We start from the raw sequence: 19,941 nt of genomic DNA on the forward strand, positions 1-19,941 counted from the left end.
TCATTCTCTAATTAGTACATCTGTATTTCATGTGAATTCTGTAGTTACTTTTGCTTTCACTGATCATTTTGGTTTTCTTTTCATTCTCTTCACTTTATTGGGACTTTTATATATAGTCATACGCATATCATGGAGAGGTGTCTGATGCAGTGGCGTAGTAAGGGTGAACGGTGCCCCTCCCCCGCCACGCGTGCACCCCCTTCCCTTTTTAACTTCTCCGGCGTCAGCAGCATGCCTACATCCGTGTCGGCTCGCCCTTTGACGCCACTTCCAAGGCGTGGGTCTTAGAAGTGATTTCACAGAGAGCACCGATGCGTCGGGCAACCTTGCGCCAGGGAAGTCAAAAAGTTACAGGGGAAGGCAAGGGGCGTGCATGGTAAGGAGAGGAGCGGGGAGGGGGGGTGCTGCCCCCTTAGGAAGACCGCGCTCAAGCCACTGCTATAATGTAAGGAGCATACCTGCCGTGTACCATTATTTGGTGTATTTCTCGTAGGAAATCGCCTTGGTAGACTTTATGCCAGCTGAGTCCCCTGAACACTGATTACCATCCAAGCTTTGAATATGCAAAGAAATATATAAAAAGAATAAATATTTAAAAAAATCAATAGACACAGGGCAGGTTTCTCTATGTGGAATTTTCTTAGATCCTTTTTGAGTTAGGCTTTGTTTGTTTGGAGTGGCTCATATGAAGCCATTTGATTGGAAGCAGGTGTACATTTTTACAAGGTTTTTGGGCTTCAGCAGGTACAGAAGTGTACACAATATTCGGGTGCAAGATCCTTTTTATCCGAAATCCATGGGACCAGGCACATTTTGGTTTTTGGAACTTTTCGGTTTTCGCAGAAAAAGACAGACTAAAAGACCATAAAATTGCCACCAAACATTATACACTTCAATAACTTCAAACACAAACATGTTCCAAACTGCTTCTCACTGCCACCCTGAGTGGAATCTGCAGCTCGCTTTGTCCTTTTTCCAAATCTCGGCTTTTGAAGCTTTTCGGTTTTCGGAATTTCAGATAAAGGTTCTTGTGCCTGTAATATAGAAATACTAGCTTAAAATCGTTTCTTTTGGGACCCACTCTGCATCTTGCAGTAAGTTTCAGATCTGCATCTACAAACCATGGGGAAAATGCTTCGTAAATATGGTCCAAGCCAATTAGGATTCTAAGTTAACCCAGTTTAGAAAGTTGATATCGTACCCTCTTATTCAAACCTCGAATAGCTAAGAATCCATATTGATGCTAACCAGTTCATCTCACTTCACCTCTAGTTCCACTCACACGTAACTGCTTCAATTTTAGTCAGGAGCAAATCGTCCAAACAAAATTGAACTGGTCTGCAGGTGGGAAACTTCAAGATTTAAGATTTCTCTGGGTAACTCTTGAGGTTGACTTAACAACTTGTTCACAAAGCAGCCTCAAAGGATTGTTAGTTGCGAAGGCACAGCCAGAGGTCAGTGGGAGGCTCTGGTGTTTCACTGGTGTTTCACTGGCTCTGGTGTTTCTGGTAGATCGGGTAGTTCCTGAGAGCTCTAGTGACCTTTTCCACCATCACAAATGATAAATTAGCCTTTTGGGCAAACCCTTCCGTCAATGTTTTCCCCCTGTTTGTTCCTCTATTTAACAAAATTGTAGTTTTACCCTCCTTACCCGAATTTCTAGTTTGTCATGGTCTAGGTCCATCTATTATGTTTCATTACGTTTAATTTTATCAATGTAAATCGCTTTGACATTTTTTATAAGCGTTTGGAAAACTTTGAAATCAATATCAACAAGGTAAAATAGATGCTTTGAGCCTACAAGAGTTTAAAATCATCATTTCTATAGGTGGGGGTGGGAGGTGGGGAGTAGCCTAAAGGTTAAAACTGCTGCCTCAGCACTCAGCCTGCTCCCTGTGACCCCAGACGAGCCACCCAAACCCCCAGTCCCCAGGTTCTACAGCTAGACCATGAGTCCACCAGGACAAATAGGGAAAACACTCAAAGAGCACCTGATTACTGTACAAGATATTGTAAAGCATTTGGGGTGAACCTCACATGAAAAGCCGGTTAATAAATCCTAATTAATTAATTAAACACTGACCACCACTGGCTAAATCAGACCCAGGTATTCAGTTGCACCAGCTCAGAATATTCCAGCATTTAGGAGAACTAGGAAGCTGTCCACATGCAGCCAGTATTCAGGGCCATACCGCCATTGCTAGCCATAACGTGACCATTAATTTTTTTCATCAAAAGAGGACATCTATTAATTCTCAGTCCCGCCCCCAATCCCGCCCTAGCCTCGCCTCAATCCCACCCTAGCCCCCGCCCCAACCCTGCCCTAGCCCCGCCCCCAATCCCACCCCCAATTTCTTCCATTCATTTTTCATGTACATATCTTCATATTAATTCATAATGGTAACCTTAAAATTAAAAAAAACTACAAAGCACACTATACGCAGAGAAAATGTTAATTATCATTTATATTTGGGGGGTTTCAAAGATGTCAAGGTAAATGACTTTAAAATATGCAATGTCACCTCAGTAACTATAGAAAAATAGATAAATATAGTGCAAAATATAGACAGCAGATATAAATTCTCAAAACTGACACGTTTTGATCACTAAATTAAAAATAAAATCATTTTTCCTACCTTTGCTGTCTGGTGATTTCATGAGTCTCTGGTTGCGTTTCCTTCTGACTGTGTATCCTTTCTTTCATTTCTTTCTTTCTGCACTCAGACCCAACAATTGTCCCTTTCTATTCCCTCCCTCCTTCCTTCCTATGTCCATAGTGCCCCCCAGTGCCTCTGTCCTGTATCCTTAGTGCCCCCAGTGTCTCTGTCCTGTGTCCTTAGTGCCCCCAGTACCTCTTTCCCATGTCCATAGTGCCCCCAGTGCCTGTGTCCTTAGTGCCCCCAGTGCCTCTGTCCTGTGTCCCTAGTGCCTCCTTCCTATGTCTTCCCTTGCCTTTGTTCCTCCCCTGAAGCCAGCCTGCCTGACTACCTCCTTCCCTCCCTCCAGTGCCTGATTCAACCCCCCCGCCCCCGCTGCGATTAAACACCCCCCCCGGGGATTCAAACCCTCCCCGGATTCAAACCGCCCGTCTGTCTGCCCGTGTATCGCTGCTGCCAGCCAGTCTGCCTCCCTGCCGCGCCGATTCAAACCCTGGGCCGCCGCCGCTGCTTCTTTCCTGGCCCGGAACATCCTCTCCAACATCAAAATTGACGTCGGGAAGAAGCAGCAGCAGCGGCACAGGGTTAGAATCGGCGCGGCAGGGAGGGAAAGCGATCGCCCGTCCTGGTGTCCCCGTGCACAGCTTCGGGACGCTGTCCGTGAAAACGGGACATTTCAGTGTCCCGAAGTGGTGGGTCGGGACAATGGGACGGTCAGTCCGAAAACGGGACTGTCCCATTGAAAACGGGACGTATGGTGACCTTAACCATACCTGTTCTGGCATGTCAAGCTAGCTGTGTGGGCCCCCCAGCATTGAATTTCTGCAGTGCCTGGATAACTCCCAGCACCCACCAGAGAATACCAAAGCAGTCAGAGCAAATATTTAGTGGCTTGGTCTGGTTGTGTGTCATTTGATATCTGCTCTTGGGCTAATGTGATTTAATCAGGCAGAAGCTTCCCTTGCCCGGTTAACTGCTGGGTGAGGCAACCATTCACCCCATAGAGATCACAGATCATGTGATGATTTGGTTGGAATTGGAGGGTTATAAGAGTCTGCGGGAGTGGCAGGGTAGGTGATCAGTTCCAATCTCCCTATGCTCAGATCTGGCCTTTCGATCTGGGCATAGAGACATTTACGAGGCTCACATGGACATTCTGGTACTATTTTGGGAGGCAAGGAGGTTAATAAATCCAGAGAAAGCTTAAGTTAATGTCACCAAACACTAAATTTCAAGTTACATCATTTACCCTGTTAAAATTGTTTCCTAGAAACCCTAGTGCTTGCATCTGAAGCGAGTGGGTGGCTCAGGCCCAAGGGTGACTAAAGAAGGCATATCACTGCAAAAAAAACAAACAACCAATGATCGGCAGCACAGAGTCACTGTCAAACAGCTAAATGGTGATGTTATCCAAAAACAAAACGACAGGATTGTATTGTTCATAAGCATCTTCTCTTTTGTGCAGGCTGCCAGAAGCAGAGAAAAGGTTCTTGTGGGTCTATCGCTCACACTGCAGCCATAAAAATTGTTTTCTTCCTCTGGTACTGGGGAGTGCACCAAGCTGGAGCCCAAATACTGTATCAGAGATGCACGAGGTCATGAAAGATTGGGTTTTCTCTAGCCCTCTGGAGGCTCTTGGGCTTTTGACTTCAAGGTAATGATAGAGTTGGTTAAAATAATAAAATGAAGAAAAAGTATCTAGACCTTATTTTCAGTGATCTTCAGCTGTCAAGGTGGCTCATAATGGCCAGAAAACTTCTGCCTTGACCCTGTTTTCTGGATGAGAACGTTGGTGATTAAGAAGGATGGATTTTACCTTCATCTGCAATACATTTTATCTGTTGGTAACATTGCTCTACTAGTGTGTCAGAAGACTAGGGCGAAAGGTTGTGGCCACCATATTGGATGTGGCTACAGCCATAGAAAGAAGTAGATGAGCATCGCTCCTGTCCCAATGATCCCCCGTTGGACCATCAGGGATTGACATAAGCCTGGTGGGGCTGCCAGATAGAGGGTGATCTCTCATGAAGAGGAGAGTTGGAAAGACAGCCACAGTAAGGTAAACCCAGAAGGTGAGGACCTTGGATCGGTGGGAGTGGGTGGCGGGAGGAGAGGAGCCACAAGAAGGGGGCCAAAACATTTTCATTTTTTGTTGTCTCCAGCAATGACACAAAGAAGAAGAAGACAGTCCCTGCTCCAAAGAGCTTACAATCTAAACAGACAAGCAGGATTTCATGGATACAGTTAAGGGTTAATCTGCTGGCTGGGCTGGTGGAGAGTGGGGAGTAGGGTTAAAGATTGAAGGCTATATAAAAAAGGTGGGTTTTCATGCTTTTAACAAGTTAAGGGACTTGATGGCATAGGGGGCAGCTAGATGAAAGGAACGAAGTCTGCAATAGGCAGTGGAGGAGAAGGGTAACATTAAGACTGACTTTATCTGAGGAACAGAGTTCTCTGGGAGGTATATAAGGAGAGTGAAGCGATGAGAAATATTGAAGGGCAGCAGAATGAACCCACTTGTAGGTCAGCAATAAGATCTTGAACTGTATGCGATGGCAGATAGCGAGCCAGTAAAGTGACTTAAGGAGAGGGGTGACATGAGCGTTTTGAGGTTGGTAGAAGATGAGTGACGCAGCAGAGTTTTGCACAGATTGCAGGGGGGAGAGGTGGCACTGCGGGAGACCAGTTAGAAGTAGATTGTAGTAGTCTAAGCATGATGTTCCCAGAGCATGGACAAGGGTCCGGGCGGTGTGCTAATAGAGGAAGGGGCAAATTTTAACAATGAATAGGTACCAAAAAGGTGCACAAACTGACCAATGACCAGTGGAGGTATGAAAGCATGGAACCCCCCCCCCCCCCACACACACACACACAAAAACACACTCCCTCAGTAGTCACCCCCCAAAGATATGAATGAAATAGTACATACCTGCCTGTATGTTAGCTTCAGATGTTATGGTCAATCCTAGTAGAGCAGCAAGCAGGTTCCTGGAGTAGACTAGTGGTCAGTACAGTGGACAATACAAATGGAGACCCAGGCCCTTATCCCACTCTAACTACTGCAGTTGTGGTGGAATATGTGAACCTTCCAAAACCCACCCAAATCCCGCTGTGAGACCTGCAGCCATAAGAGCCATTGGTGTGGTGTACAGTTGGTTCCAGTGGGATTTGGGTGGGTTTTGAAGAGCTCACGATACACTACAAGGGTATCATTTATGCCCCAACGATCCCCTACTGGGCCTCCAAGGACTGAAGTAGGCCCCAGAGGCCTATGGAAAGTTGGGAGGCTCCTGCTAGGGGAACCATAAGGGGGTGTTTGCCAACCCTGCTCTTAGCAATAGAAAGTTAGAAACCCTGCCTATTTTCATCTTAACAACTGCCCATCTTTGTTCTTTTTCTCTGAGATGTTTCTTTTCTTTAGCATTATGGTTCAAGGCTTCTGTCCAACAGAACCTTTATGGTTGTCCGTTTGCATCAGTTTTTCAGATCGAGATGTTCGGGAGACCGCCGTCCGACAAATTGAAAAACTATCAAATGACGAATTGTTGGAATTTCTCCCACAGCTAGTTCAAGTAAGGAAACTTAAAAGTCCAGCCCAAACGTTAGGCGTTTTATACAGAAACATGCTTAGCACATCACTAGCATCCTAATACCAGCTTTTTGGCACTGTCCTTGTATTCGCATTTATTGGAAACACTCCATCACTTTATTGAGCGCACAGTGTCCCAGCTGGTATTGGATGCTCCGAGAGCATTTGGGCCTTTGTCTGCCGCTCAAACTCAGTTATGTCGAAAGATGAGTTTGGTGGCGAGAAAGGACATCTCCTAATGTGCCCACCTATTGGCACTGGCTGCATCAATTGGCCAGTTGGGAGGCTAGAGATGCCCATGGGAAATGGAAGGGGAAGAGATTGTATTTGAAAATTTGGGGACCGTACTTAGCACAATTGCACCCCAAAGGCAGAAGTGCTTTACTTAATGAGCTTTAAATTCTGGGAGGATCCTTGTTCTATGGGGAATATGTAGAGAGGGGGGTGGGCAGGATACAGTGGGGAGGAGTTGTTCTTGGGTGGGCTGGGGAGGGGGTCTGTTTTGGGTACTTTTTGATATACTTATTGTAAAACTTGATGACATTGTTGGGCTGTATTTTGTCATCAATAAAAATTGTTTGAACATAAAAAATACTTGAAAAGACACCCATGATCCATCCCACACTCACTTTTAGGTAGGGGCTTTGCGTTTTCAAGTTAGGCGCCTAATTTTCAATTACGTCCAATTTACAGCAATTATGAGGTGGTAAGTGCCAACTATTGGCATCAATTAAGCCTCTTGACCATTGGCTGGGTACGTTGATTAGACGCCATACTTTGGGCAGACTTATTTAATTTGTCAGTGAATGTTTTCCATTTCTTCACGTGCATCGGTAAAGTTATTATGCGAGAACGCATAGTACATTCCATTAGCGATTTCTATTCCGCCATTAGCTTGCGGTTCCAAATGGATTGTCCAGAGATTAGAAGTATTTAGGGAGCAAAGCCAACTGTTTCAGGTTTACTACTGTTGTGTTGATTGTATGTTTTTTCTTTATTTTTTGTATCTTTGTATTTTTCCTAAACTCACAATAAAAAAATTTGAACTTAAAAAAAAAAAACAACCAAAAGAAGTATTTAGGGAGCAGTTTGTACATTTCTTTGAGTTGTCATGATAATGGAAGTTCATAGTAGGTGATGGAGTAGACATTTTCAACTCTCAGAAGCACCAATTTGATTTCTGTTCAATCATGAGATTTTAAAATCGCCAAATAGCCCCTGAAGCAAGCAATTCTGTGAAAGCGTCAGATTTTCATCTGGCACACAGTCAGCAAAATTCTCAGTCTCCCCTTGTTTGACTTGCTAAAAGATTTTAAATTATTATTATTATTTAAATGCTGGTTTGAAAAACCCACTTCCAGGTTGATAAAATTGTTCAATGAACCCATTCAAACAAGGTTCACACTTCACTAGAAACAATTCATTTCCACAGAGCTTTTCGGTAGCTTTAGCACGGCAGAACTCAGAATAGAAGGAAAGAATCAGAAGAATTATTACAATCTAAATCTGTTCTTCGGTGCATAATACAGTCTGGCAATCTTTAGAGTCCATTTGATGGTTCATCATATCTCAGCTGGCAAAAGATAATTAAAACTATCTACAATGAAACGTTGGCCCAAATTTAAAGTTGTTTTTTTTTATATATTAAGGCACTGAAGTTTGAATGGCACCTGGATGGTTTGCTGGTAAAACTCTTATTGACACGTTCTCAGCAAAACATCCGAATAATGCATCGACTGTACTGGTAAGATTATGCAGAAACTGCCCATTGTCTGAATTAAATGTACCCTCTTGTATCTTGAGACCATGTCATCTATTGCAGTGTTTCTCAACTCAGTCCTGGAGTCCGCCTTTGCCAGTCAGGTTTTCAAGATATCCACAATGAAGATGCATGAAAGAAATTTGCATATAAAGGAGGCAGTGTATGCAAATTCAATGTGGATATCCCGGAAACCTGACTGGCAAGGACCGAGTTGAGAAAGACTGATCTATTGAATTAAGATAGAATTAATATAGCAAGAATGCACTCAGTCAGCATTTGTTTTCAATGCCGGGTACAGTGGTTTAAATTGTGCATGTACTTGCATGCTTGTTTTTGGCCACAGAGTTTCGTAAGAACCATTTTCTGCCTGTAAACCATTCTTTAGACATAGAAAATTCTTTACAAACATGACCCACTCATGCTTTCAGTCCAATCAATACAAAATTTAAGCCAAGAAAGCAGGAAATCTTCAGGGATAACTTATTCAATGCGTGTTCAGTTCAGGGCTGAAAGCCATTGCTGGTAACATTGTTAACTCACGTCGCAGCCGATCCTCTTGCTCTGATTCTGATATTGCATTTTAAACCCAGTGCATCACTGTGCTGCCTACAGAAATGGCTTTGCCTTTTATACACTGGAATTGACTGATTCCACCAAGCAGCGTTGACTGGGACCTTGATAGGGACACCGTGAAATACACAACTCCCAGCTCTGATCACCTGCATACAGTGGGGAAGGGAGGGGCACGGTTTGGACTTATTTCATGCCTTTTCCACTAATGCAAGGCAAGTTACATTCATGTGCTGGAAGTATTTTCCTGGCCTCAGAGGGGCCCTTAATGCAGCAGAGCAGGAAACTAGACTACGCCAGAATGCATTACATTATATTACATTACAAGAAGGATATATTTCAATGTAGATAAACATTCCTGGAATTAGGAAGCAACCAAAAAGATTATGCAATTCAGATAAAATATAGCATGAAAGCATTTTGCAGCATTTTCCTGTTTCTTGCACTAAGAGCCGGTGTCAGGTCAAAAGCGCGCCGGGACAAAGGCGCAAGCAGACAATTGAGCGCAGCGCAGAGGCGCGCTGAAGAAAATTACTGTTTTTAGGGCTCTGACGGGGGGGGCCGTGGGGGGGAACCCCCCCACTTTACTTAATACAGATCGTGCCGCGTTGTGGGGGCGTTGTGGGGGGTTTGGGGGGTTGTAACCCCCCACATTTTACTGAAAACTTCACTTTTTCCCTGTTTTTAGGGAAAAAGTTAAGTTTACAGTAAAATATGGAGGGATACAACCCCCCAAACCCCCACAATGCCGGTGTGATTTGTATTAAGTAAACTGGGGGTGCTCCCCAACAAAAACCCCCGTCGGAGCCCCTAAAAACAGTAATTTTCTTTGGCGCGCGCCTCCGTCTTGCGCTCAGTTGTCGGCGCGCGCCTTTGTCTTCCGCGTTGTTGTCTATGAACCCTTGTAGCTAGGGCCAGATTCTAAAAGCAGTGTCTACATGCGCTTATGCTGACTGCTAGGTGGTCAAGAGCCAAATGAAACGCTGCTTCTGGAACTAACCTAGTAGGACTTCTGTATTCCTTTATCCTAATTGCTAATTATTCCCCCTGACCACATTTCTGCCATCATTCCTTTCTAGCAGTACAAGTGAAATGCTCATTAATCTACAAACAGAGCAATGGGTGAAGCTCATAGTCTGAGCCAAATCTGTCCTTATCCAAATAAATCTTTGCGCCTTCAAATGTTCAAAGCTATCAGGTAAAAAAAAACAACACATCTTTCTATCATTAATACTGGAATTTTTCACATCAAATGTTAAGACACAACAGGATATGAATAATTTTGTGTAATACAACCTGTCAACGCTGGGCACCTGTTCTCCCCGATAAGGCCACCATACATCACCTTTTCTGTGGCCTGCGTCCCTCAATGTCTCACTCTCTTTGCTTGGTTCCTGCAGATACATTTGGAATTAGACTGGACCATTTTTTTTTCTGTAGGAATCACCATTGGCAAATTGTGACAGGGACCCACAGTTCATCCCATGTTGTGTTTTGTGTTGACTCACTTTGGCAGAAAACCTTTATAGACCAAATGAATACAAGGGTTATTTAAAATTCTAGAAAATCTTCTAAATTACAATAAAAACATCAAATGAATGTCGGGTGAACTGATTCAGCATAGACTGAAATCTTGTAAACACCAGACCCATAGGACATGATTCACTTGGAACCAGCATGAATTCTGGTTTCTACAAACCCTCTACCAGTACATCCTGACCCCTTATCCCTAATATACAGGAACTCTAACATTGTACAAACCCCATACCAAGCCATCTAACACCTTTATAACTCAGAAATTGAATCCATCTGACACTTTCGGCCTCTTTTACAAAGACACGCTAGCAGCCGTGCTGCGCTAATGGCCCTGAAGCCCATAGAGATTTAAAGGGCTTCGGAGCTGTTGCTGGGCAGCTCTGGGACATTGAGCAATTTCAAAATCAATTGCACCAAAACAATGGAAAATAGATCATGAAAAACAATTAGCTGAGGCATCTATAGAAACAAAGCAAATCAAAGTGATAATGATAGTTAAGGAGAGAAAAAAGCAAGTAAATAGGCCGACTGATATGAAAAGCATCCATTGGAAAAGAGACGGCTGAGGGGAGATAGGATTGAAGTCTACAAAATCCTGAGTGGAGCAGACTAGGGGACACTCGATGAAGTTACAGGGAAATACTTTTAAAACCAATAGGAGAAAATATTTTTCACTCAGAGAATAGTTAAGCTCTGGTGCGCATTGGCAGAAGATGTGGTAAGAGTGGATATCGTAGCTGGTTTTAAGAAAGGTTTGCACAAGTTCCTGGAGGAAAAGTCCATAGTCTGTTATTGAGAAAGACACTGTAGAAGTCACTGCTTGCCCTGTATCGGTAGCATGAAATGTTGCTACTCTTTGGGCTTTGGCCAGGTACTACTGACCTGGATTGGCCACTGTGAGAATGGGCTAGTGGGATTGATGGACCATTGGTCTGACCCAGTAAGGCTATTCTTATTTTCTTATGTTATTAAGTGTAAGGAAGCCATTTTTGCAATGGGGAGAGAGATAAATTCAGCGCTAATACCTACAACATTCGGTGGGGCACTGTGCCCTCATGTCAAGTCCAAACTACCCCTACGGAAACATTTAACAGTAACATAGTAGATTTCAGCAGATAAGACTTGCAAGGCCCATCCAGGAGGCAGGAGTTGAATCTCACAGTCTCACATGTTCCACTTCTTCACTGGTATACTTAATCTCTGTCTCTCCCTGCCAGTTTTGGGGCATAAACTGTAGAAGTCTGCCCAGTCCTACTTCCCAACCATTGGAGTTGCCATCACAGCCCACTCCAACCTTGATCCTGATCTGTTTTTGCCATTTATGGAAGTCAGACCATAGAAGTCTGCTCAGCATTTCTCTTACCTCTGAAGCTGCCGTCAGAGCTTACTCCAGCAATGAAGTTATTGATTGAATTGAATTCCATCCTTTTTCTATATAGTGTTCCTGTGGGTTTATTCCATGGATTCCTGAATTCCATCACCAATTTTGTCTTCACAGCCTCCCACAGAAGGGCATTTCAAGCAACCGCCACCCTTTCCGTGAAAAAGTATTTCCTGACATTGCTCCTAAGTCTCCCACGCTTCAACTCATGACCTCTAGTTCTACACTTTCCCATCTCTGAAAAGATTAGTTTGCATATTAATACCTTTAAGGTCTTTAAATATCTATAGATCACCCTCTGATGGAAGCTCACCAGTTCAATACCACCTTCCACTGCGCGATGCCTTGCAAAGCGCCACAGCTACCAGTATCAGTGTTCTGATGATTTTAAGTGACTAACTGGTTAAATTGTCTTGGTTGATTGCTAAGATGGTCATCTCATAATGAATATTGAGCCTGGATGTTTGAAATGTTAGCTACCCTATCCTATCAATGTTGCCTGTGCTTTATCTTTATTCAAATCATGGAACATGCTAGAAGATTTTAAAGAAACTGCCCCAAATCTTAAAGTGCTGTTCATCCAATACAGTTCCTCTCTTCTGCAGTTGTTTCTCCTCCTAGTAACTGATAAACGTGGTCTACGGGAAACATTTTTGCACACTAATCTAGTCACCTGAATCCCATGCTCCTCAAAGACAGTCCAAATGTACAGTAATATTGAGACCATATGGGGCCACATAGCTAAAAAATAAATGGCCAAAGGCTAATACGTAAGTGGTAACCTCTTATGGGTAGAGTACAAGACAACTCTGGTCAAGTCATTGAGTTGAATGCAAATTTTCATACCTAAGCAAAACCCTCATTTTCCTAGAGAAGACTTCAGCTTCATGAAAACTTTAATAAGTCAAAAAGACAATTGGAAGTGTCAGTAGTGAACTAGGATAATCTCAAGGAAGTTTGATTTAATCCAAAAGAGAACTACAACCTTTGCAGTGTGACTTTGGATTCAAGATCTATCCCTGATGCTCATTTTGATCACATAAAACCAAAAGGAAGTTGAAACTTCAAGATGCTGATAAATCACACTTTGATCTCTTACTACTGAAGTGTGAAAATGTTAAACTGATAGAGTAGAGCAGAGTCAGGGATGTTTCCAAGGAGGTAGACTGAGGTCATTGTAAATTTAAAATGGCATAGCAGTTGGGTTTATCCAAGTGTTGGCAGAGCCACGTCTATGGCATTCGTGGCATGTGGGCTGTTCCAGCCCACAGTTCACTGAGTGTAACAGTTCAACAAAAGTCTGCTGAAGGAAGAGAAAAAGGTATTCTTTATTTTCTAATGTGAGAAATCTATTACTGGGCACGGAGCCATAGTGATTGTCAGGAAACTTCTTGCTCAAAGCTAGTAAAGCCTCCGCATACAAATTAAACTGGCCTGTATTTATTGTTTCTGCATGAGAGGTTTTATAAAAAAGCAGTTTTCCATGGCAGGATCTGTTTTTCCCCTCCAGGCTGTTAAAGGCAGCGCTCAGTGAGCCTCATTTTAAAAGCTGGTATCAGAAGTTTCTGGCCGGACTCCAGGCCTGTGCAGGGAAAGCCCTGAGCAACGAGCTTTCCAAGGAGACGAAACTTGTTCGAATTTTGGAAAATGTGACTGTAAAGGTCAGGGCGGCTCACCACTCCAAGCGGCAGGTCAGTCCTTTCTTTTTTTTTATTTTTAAATTAGGGCTCCTTTTACAAAGCCGCGTTTCAAGTTTCAAGTTCAAGTTTAATAGATTTTGATTTTTACGCAATCTAATATAATAAAATGCTAGGCCGCGCATGCGCACTCAAAAGTCGTGTTCCCTGATCCGTCGCGGAAACACGAGTGCGCATATGCGGCCCCGGCTGCGGCGGCGGCTTTCAAATAAAAAAAAAAATAATTACACAGCTGCGGCGGCCTTCCTCACCCCCGGCTCTCACTTTGCATGTGGTACCGACTCCTCTCTCGAATTGCACCAGGATCGAGAGAGGAGCTGTAGCGGCGGCTTTCAACTACCAAAAAAAAATACACAAATGGAGGTCGCCGCTCTCACCCGGCTCTCACGGTGCGGCTGAGTGCTGGTGGCCGGCGAACCCTAATTGCAGCGGCGGCGGCTTTCAACTACAAAAACAACAACAACAAAAAACAGCTGAGGGTAGCAGCTCTCACCCGGCTCTCACGCTGCGGCGACCGGCGAACCCTAATTAACATTGAATCAAAGGAAACAACCGGGCCTGCCTAAAGAAACAAAGTTATGCTAGGCCGAAAATTGACAGGGGAAGAAATGCTGCTGCAGCTGCTGTACAAGGAAGTGGGGAGGGAGGAAAATGCTGCACAGGGAAGTAGGGAGGGGGGAAATGCTGATGCACAAGGAAATGGAGGGGGAGGGAATGCTGATATGGCTACTGTACAGGAAAGTGGACAAGGGGAGATAAATGCTGCATAGGGGGCAGGAAGAGAGACAAATAGAAAGAAAGACAAATAATAGGAGGGAGTGAGACAGAAAGAAAGAAAGACAGACATACATATATTCTAGCACCCGTTAATGTAACGGGCTTAAAGACTAGTATCATATATTTCAATGCGTATTACATGTTTCCAATACATAAAAAGAGAGCAGGGTGGACAAAATAAAATAAGATAAGACATTACATACAAATCATTTTGTTCTATTACAAATTAGTACAAACTGGTACAAATGGGTAATGGGAAGAACTACAATTTATAAAAAAAAAAAAAAAAAAAGGTTTGAACACAAAGGATGGAATTATTTAAGAAGAAGTATAGAACGAATTGATTGAAGATGCTTTCATCATTTGTAATGAATTCAGTCAGGATATGAGGATATTGTTTAGATGAATTGAACAGTCTATATATTAACAGCCTTTTTTAAAGGAAAAAAAGGTTTTAAAAAGCGCTTACAGTTTCAGTTTGATGACCTATTCGTTTAATTCATTGGGGTCAAGATATTGTGTTTACTTGAATGTTCTATCTACATATCGAATGCATCTTTATAAAGAAAGCCTTTTAAGGCACGATGGTTCGCCGCGTAAGTAAATTGGCAAATTATTCCACTTTTGGGGAGCTTTGAAACTGCATTAGGCTTCTTTTCATCGCCGGCCTCAGCGGTAGTTTCATAAAAGACGGGGAGGGGGGTTTAAATTTTATGCGAATACATAAAAAGAAAACCCCAACATAATAGCCCTATAACATCCAACTGGAACCTGCATATACGGTATTCGATGCCGCGTACTTTTAAAGACTTCTCTTTTTGAACCTACTTTCTCTTAAGCCGTTAAATTAGTAGAGAACACTCTTTACAGCGATGGTTTTTATTTCTTTGTATGAATGCCTAATTTCACACACGGGGCAGTCCTATAACTTGAAGCCTCCAGTTAGGTGTGACAGTTTCACGTGCTGGTTGCCAAATTCTCAAACAGCATCCGGGTGCCAAAATGCCACCATGGAATGCTGGCATAAACAGAGTTGAACAAAAACATAGCTTTACTGCCCCTCTTCGGAGTTCGACCTCCCTCCAACGCTTCAGAAAACATTTGAAAACTTGGCTTTTCTCCAAAATGTAACTACTCCCTCCCTCTCCATTATACTAAGTCCCCTCTTTCCATCCTTTTTACCAAGCCCTTCTTCTTTCCATTGGAGTTCCTTTCTTTATTAATTCCTGTAAACCGTGTCAAGCTCCACTTCCGTGGAGATGATGCGGTATATAAACTTAAGGTTTAGTTTAGTTTAGTTTAGCAGATCTAAACAATATTGATTAAAACCCTCCCATTAGCCCGACATGGAGATCTCCTACAGAGCATCCTGTGCTGTAGGCCGGACTGGCAACAACTTGTAACTGCCGGATATATGAGATCTTGGATTAGCATTTTATGGTGTGATTCAAGCCCTGGTGCAGCCCCAAGAGGGGTGAAACACGGCCATGTCGGGCTAACGGGAGGGTTTTAATCAATATTGTTTAGATCTCTGCATTTTTGCTCAAACTGGATCTTACAGATTTTACAGATCGGTCACCTATTTGTTCTTTGGGATAAACCTGAATTGACCCATCTAAATTGGCCCATGCCCTCATGCCAGTCGATGGCCAGCACCAAAGTGCAGCAGGCAAAGGCCAGAACCAGGTGGATTTAGGCTATGGGCCAGAAATATCAAAATTCAATCATGTATTTTTAATGAGAATAACTAATGGACTGTTCAGGTCGTCATTTACTATGTTGAACAAGTTGTGTGTACAAATCGAAGACATGCCTACGCCCTTTCCATGCTCTGGCCATATCAAATGGCATGTCAGGCACATACACACAGAAGCGGAACTTTCTGTGCACTTACCGGTACCTGGTGCCCGTAACTAGACGCACCCAGAATGTCTGTAGTTGTACCCAGCTTTAGTGAAAGCACGTTTAGGAGAATGAGCAGGTAATCTGTTATAAAATTTCCCTCATATTGATTGATTTGGTGACTTTAATGTAAGAAAATGAGCAAAAACGAAATGGAAACATAGAAAGATGATGGCAGATAAAGGTCAAATGGCCCATCTAGTCTGCCCATCCACAGTAACCATTATCTCTTCCTCTCTCTAAGAGATTCCACTGTCTATCCCAGGCCCTCTTGAATTCAGACACAGTCTCTGTCTCCACCACTTCCTCTGGGAGACCGTTCTACGCATCTACCACCCTTTCCATAAAAAAGTATTTCCTTAGGTTATACCTGAGCCTATCACTTCTTAACTTCATCCTATGACCTCTCATTCCAGCGCTTCCTTTACAAATGAAAGAGACTCGACTCAAGCGCATTTATATCACATAGGTATTTAAACATCTCAATCATATCTCCCCTCTCCCGCCTTTCCTTCAAAGTATATAGATTGAGATCTTTAAGTCTGTCCCCAGAGGCCTTATGACAAAGACCATGCACCATTTTAGTAGCCTTCCTCTGGACTGACTCCATCTTTTTATATCTTTTTGGAGGTGCGGCCTCCAGAATTGTACACAAATGAGGTCTCACCAAAGTCTTATACAGGGGCATCAATACCTCCTTTTTCCTACAGGCCATACCTCTTCCTAAGCACCCTAGCATCCTTCTAGCTTTTGCCATCACCTTTTCAACCTGTTTGGCCACCTTAAGATGAATAGGATCAGGTCAGAAGCTCTAGACCAGAAGTTCTTAGCGAGGGCTACAAACAGCAGGGACATCCATAATGAATATTCATCAGATGCACTTATCTATGTATGCCCTAAGAGCAAAGCTCATTACCATACCTGGAAACCACAGCTGTTTCTACCCTTTGATTGCTAGAAGTTAAGCTCTGCTGCATTTGGCGTTATGGGATTTATTACTCGGGAGAGCAATTCAGTTTGATGCTAACAAGCACTGATATTTTTAACGTGTTTGATTTTTCCCATCTCTGACCACATCTGGGACATATAAGTGCAGTGAGAATGAAGCTGCAGATGAGAGCAAAATTTAAGTTTTATAGTTTCTTTCAGGAGCACTAGAAGCTGGGAAAGAGGGTGACCTCTAGAAAAGACTAGAATATCGATTCAGTCTGCCATGTACTATCACAGATCTTACAAACTCTAAATTAATCTCCTGCTCTTCTCTTCCCTATTACTGTGGATCTCTTATGACTCTTTGTCAATCTATCGGTTTCTCAGTATTCGCTTATTTTTATTTTTCCTCTAACTCTACTTTTCACTTCTCTATTACCCTCCAGGTACTTTAGTTAGATTGTGAGCCTTCGGGACAGTAAGGGAATTTTTCAAGTACCTTTCTTATTTCTAATCTTAATGTATATTTTCTGTAAACCGCTTAGAACCTAACGGATGTAGCGGTATATAAGAAATAAATTACATTACATTACATGGACCATTTGGCCTTCATCTGCCATCATGTTTCTAGGTTTCTATAACCATAAAGCTCTATGACATCACAATGCAGGCAAAGAGCCTTAGCCAATGGGAAGAAGATATGCAAATGTTAAGAGCTTTAGCCAATAGGGAGAGGAGGAGATAGTGGATGCTGCAGAATTCTACTGTTCAACGGCTCCCCCTTCTGCTTCTATTCCTTTCTCTCCTCTCTTCTACCTTCCAAAGTATTTAGATCAATGCTGTCTTGTTATTTTATTTTTATTTTTCCTCTAACTCTACTTTTCACTTCTCTATTACCCTCCAGGTACTTTAGTTAGATTGTGAGCCTTCGGGACAGTAAGGGAATTTTTCAAGTACCTTTCTTATTTCTAATCTTAATGTATATTTTCTGTAAACCGCTTAGAACCTAACGGATGTAGCGGTATATAAGAAATAAATTACATTACATTACATGGACCATTTGGCCTTCATCTGCCATCATGTTTCTAGGTTTCTATAACCATAAAGCTCTATGACATCACAATGCAGGCAAAGAGCCTTAGCCAATGGGAAGAAGATATGCAAATGTTAAGAGCTTTAGCCAATAGGGAGAGGAGGAGATAGTGGATGCTGCAGAATTCTACTGTTCAACGGCTCCCCCTTCTGCTTCTATTCCTTTCTCTCCTCTCTTCTACCTTCCAAAGTATTTAGATCAATGCTGTCTTGTTATTTTATTTTTATTTTTCCTCTAACTCTACTTTTCACTTCTCTATTACCCTCCAGGTACTTTAGTTAGATTGTGAGCCTTCGGGACAGTAAGGGAATTTTTCAAGTACCTTTCTTATTTCTAATCTTAATGTATATTTTCTGTAAACCGCTTAGAACCTATCGGATGTAGCGGTATATAAGAAATAAATTACATTACATTACATTACATGGACCATTTGGCCTTCATCTGCCATCATGTTTCTAGGTTTCTATAACCATAAAGCTCTATGACATCACAATGCAGGCAAAGAGCCTTAGCCAATGGGAAGAAGATATGCAAATGTTAAGAGCCTTAGCCAATAGGGAGAGGAGGAGATAGTGGATGCTGCAGAATTCTACTGTTCAATGGCTCCCCCTTCTGCTTCTATTCCTTTCTCTCCTCTCTTCTACCTTCCAAAGTATTTAGATCAATGCTGTCTTGTTAAAATGTTTATTTTATTTTTATTTTTCCTCTAACTCTACTTTTCACTTCTCTATTACCCTCCAGGTACTTTAGTTAGATTGTGAGCCTTCGGGACAGTAAGGGAATTTTTCAAGTACCTTTCTTATTTCTAATCTTAATGTATATTTTCTGTAAACCGCTTAGAACCTAACGGATGGAGCGGTATATAAGAAATAAATTACATTACATTACATTACGATGTACAACTTTTACATCCCCTTGACCCCAATAATCCGTCTGAAATCGCTGCTATTAATGACAAACTTAAACAGATTCATCTATGGTTGGACAATAATAGACTGTCCTTAAACATTAATAAAACCAACACGTTACTCTTCCCTTGGAAAGAAAACCATAAAATAGCGGTTCCTATTAATATACAGGGAATTACGCTCAAACAAATAAACAAAATCCGGATTTTAGGTGTCATCCTAGATGAAAATTTAACTGATCACGACCACATTAGCTATGTGGTCAAAACTACTTTCTACAGGTTACGTCAAATCCGCTCTATCTCAAAATTCCTTTGTCCCAAATCTTTAAACACACTAATTCATTCATTGATCATTTCAAAAATTGACTACTGTAATGCTTTATTCAAAGGAATGGCCCAAAAAGAAATCAGAAGATTACAGATTATCCAAAACACATCTATCAAATTAATTATGGGGGCCAAAAAGTTTGATCATGTCACCCCTTTACTACAAAAGGCACATTGGCTCCCAGTTGCACACCGAATATTATATAAATTATCTTTACTCACCTTTAAATCGTTGCTATACAAAACTCCATCATTTATTTATAACGTCTTAATTCCATACTCCTCTCAAAAAACTTTACGATCCAATGAACAACTTTTATTGGTCATTCCCACTCTTAAATTCATAAATTCCCGAAGACAATATATCTTCACTGTTACAGCACCACAAACATGGAATTCTCTCCCACTTTATTTAAGGGAGGAGAAAAATCTTGATAAATTCAAAAGCCAACTTAAGAGCTTTCTTTCTAAAGACGCTTTCAATATTTAATTGAAATGCCAATTGCTCTTTATAACTCCCTTTCATTTTAGTCAGCTATGTATACTATTTCCAAAAATTATTTTGTTTTCCCTTTCCTTTTGTATTTTACCCTTAACGGTCCCTCCTTTCCTATTATAAATTGTATTTCTTTCCCCTCTATCCCAGTGTTTCCTGTTGTAATTTGTCTAGTTTTTTAAATGATTTTTATATTTTTACTATATTATTGTTATTGTTTTATCATGTATTTTTTGTATATGTAAATCGCTTAGGAATTGTGATAGGCGATCAATCAAATAACAAATAAACTTGAAACTTGAAACTTGATCTCC

General features: G+C 42.0%; 1 protein-coding gene across 1 annotated transcript in view; it reads left to right on the forward strand.

The window, feature by feature from the left end:
• The window catches only part of PIK3C2G (phosphatidylinositol-4-phosphate 3-kinase catalytic subunit type 2 gamma), a 144,905-nt gene that overhangs the window by 52,589 nt on the left and 72,375 nt on the right, over window positions 1-19,941 (forward strand). The window contains 4 exon segments of the mRNA XM_033952383.1: window positions 4,123-4,311; window positions 6,136-6,229; window positions 7,896-7,990; window positions 13,006-13,186. Coding sequence (XP_033808274.1) covers window positions 4,123-4,311; window positions 6,136-6,229; window positions 7,896-7,990; window positions 13,006-13,186 — 559 coding nt within the window.

This window comes from Geotrypetes seraphini, chromosome 7 (assembly GCF_902459505.1).
Source record: "Geotrypetes seraphini chromosome 7, aGeoSer1.1, whole genome shotgun sequence".
Classification (NCBI taxonomy): domain Eukaryota; kingdom Metazoa; phylum Chordata; class Amphibia; order Gymnophiona; family Dermophiidae; genus Geotrypetes; species Geotrypetes seraphini.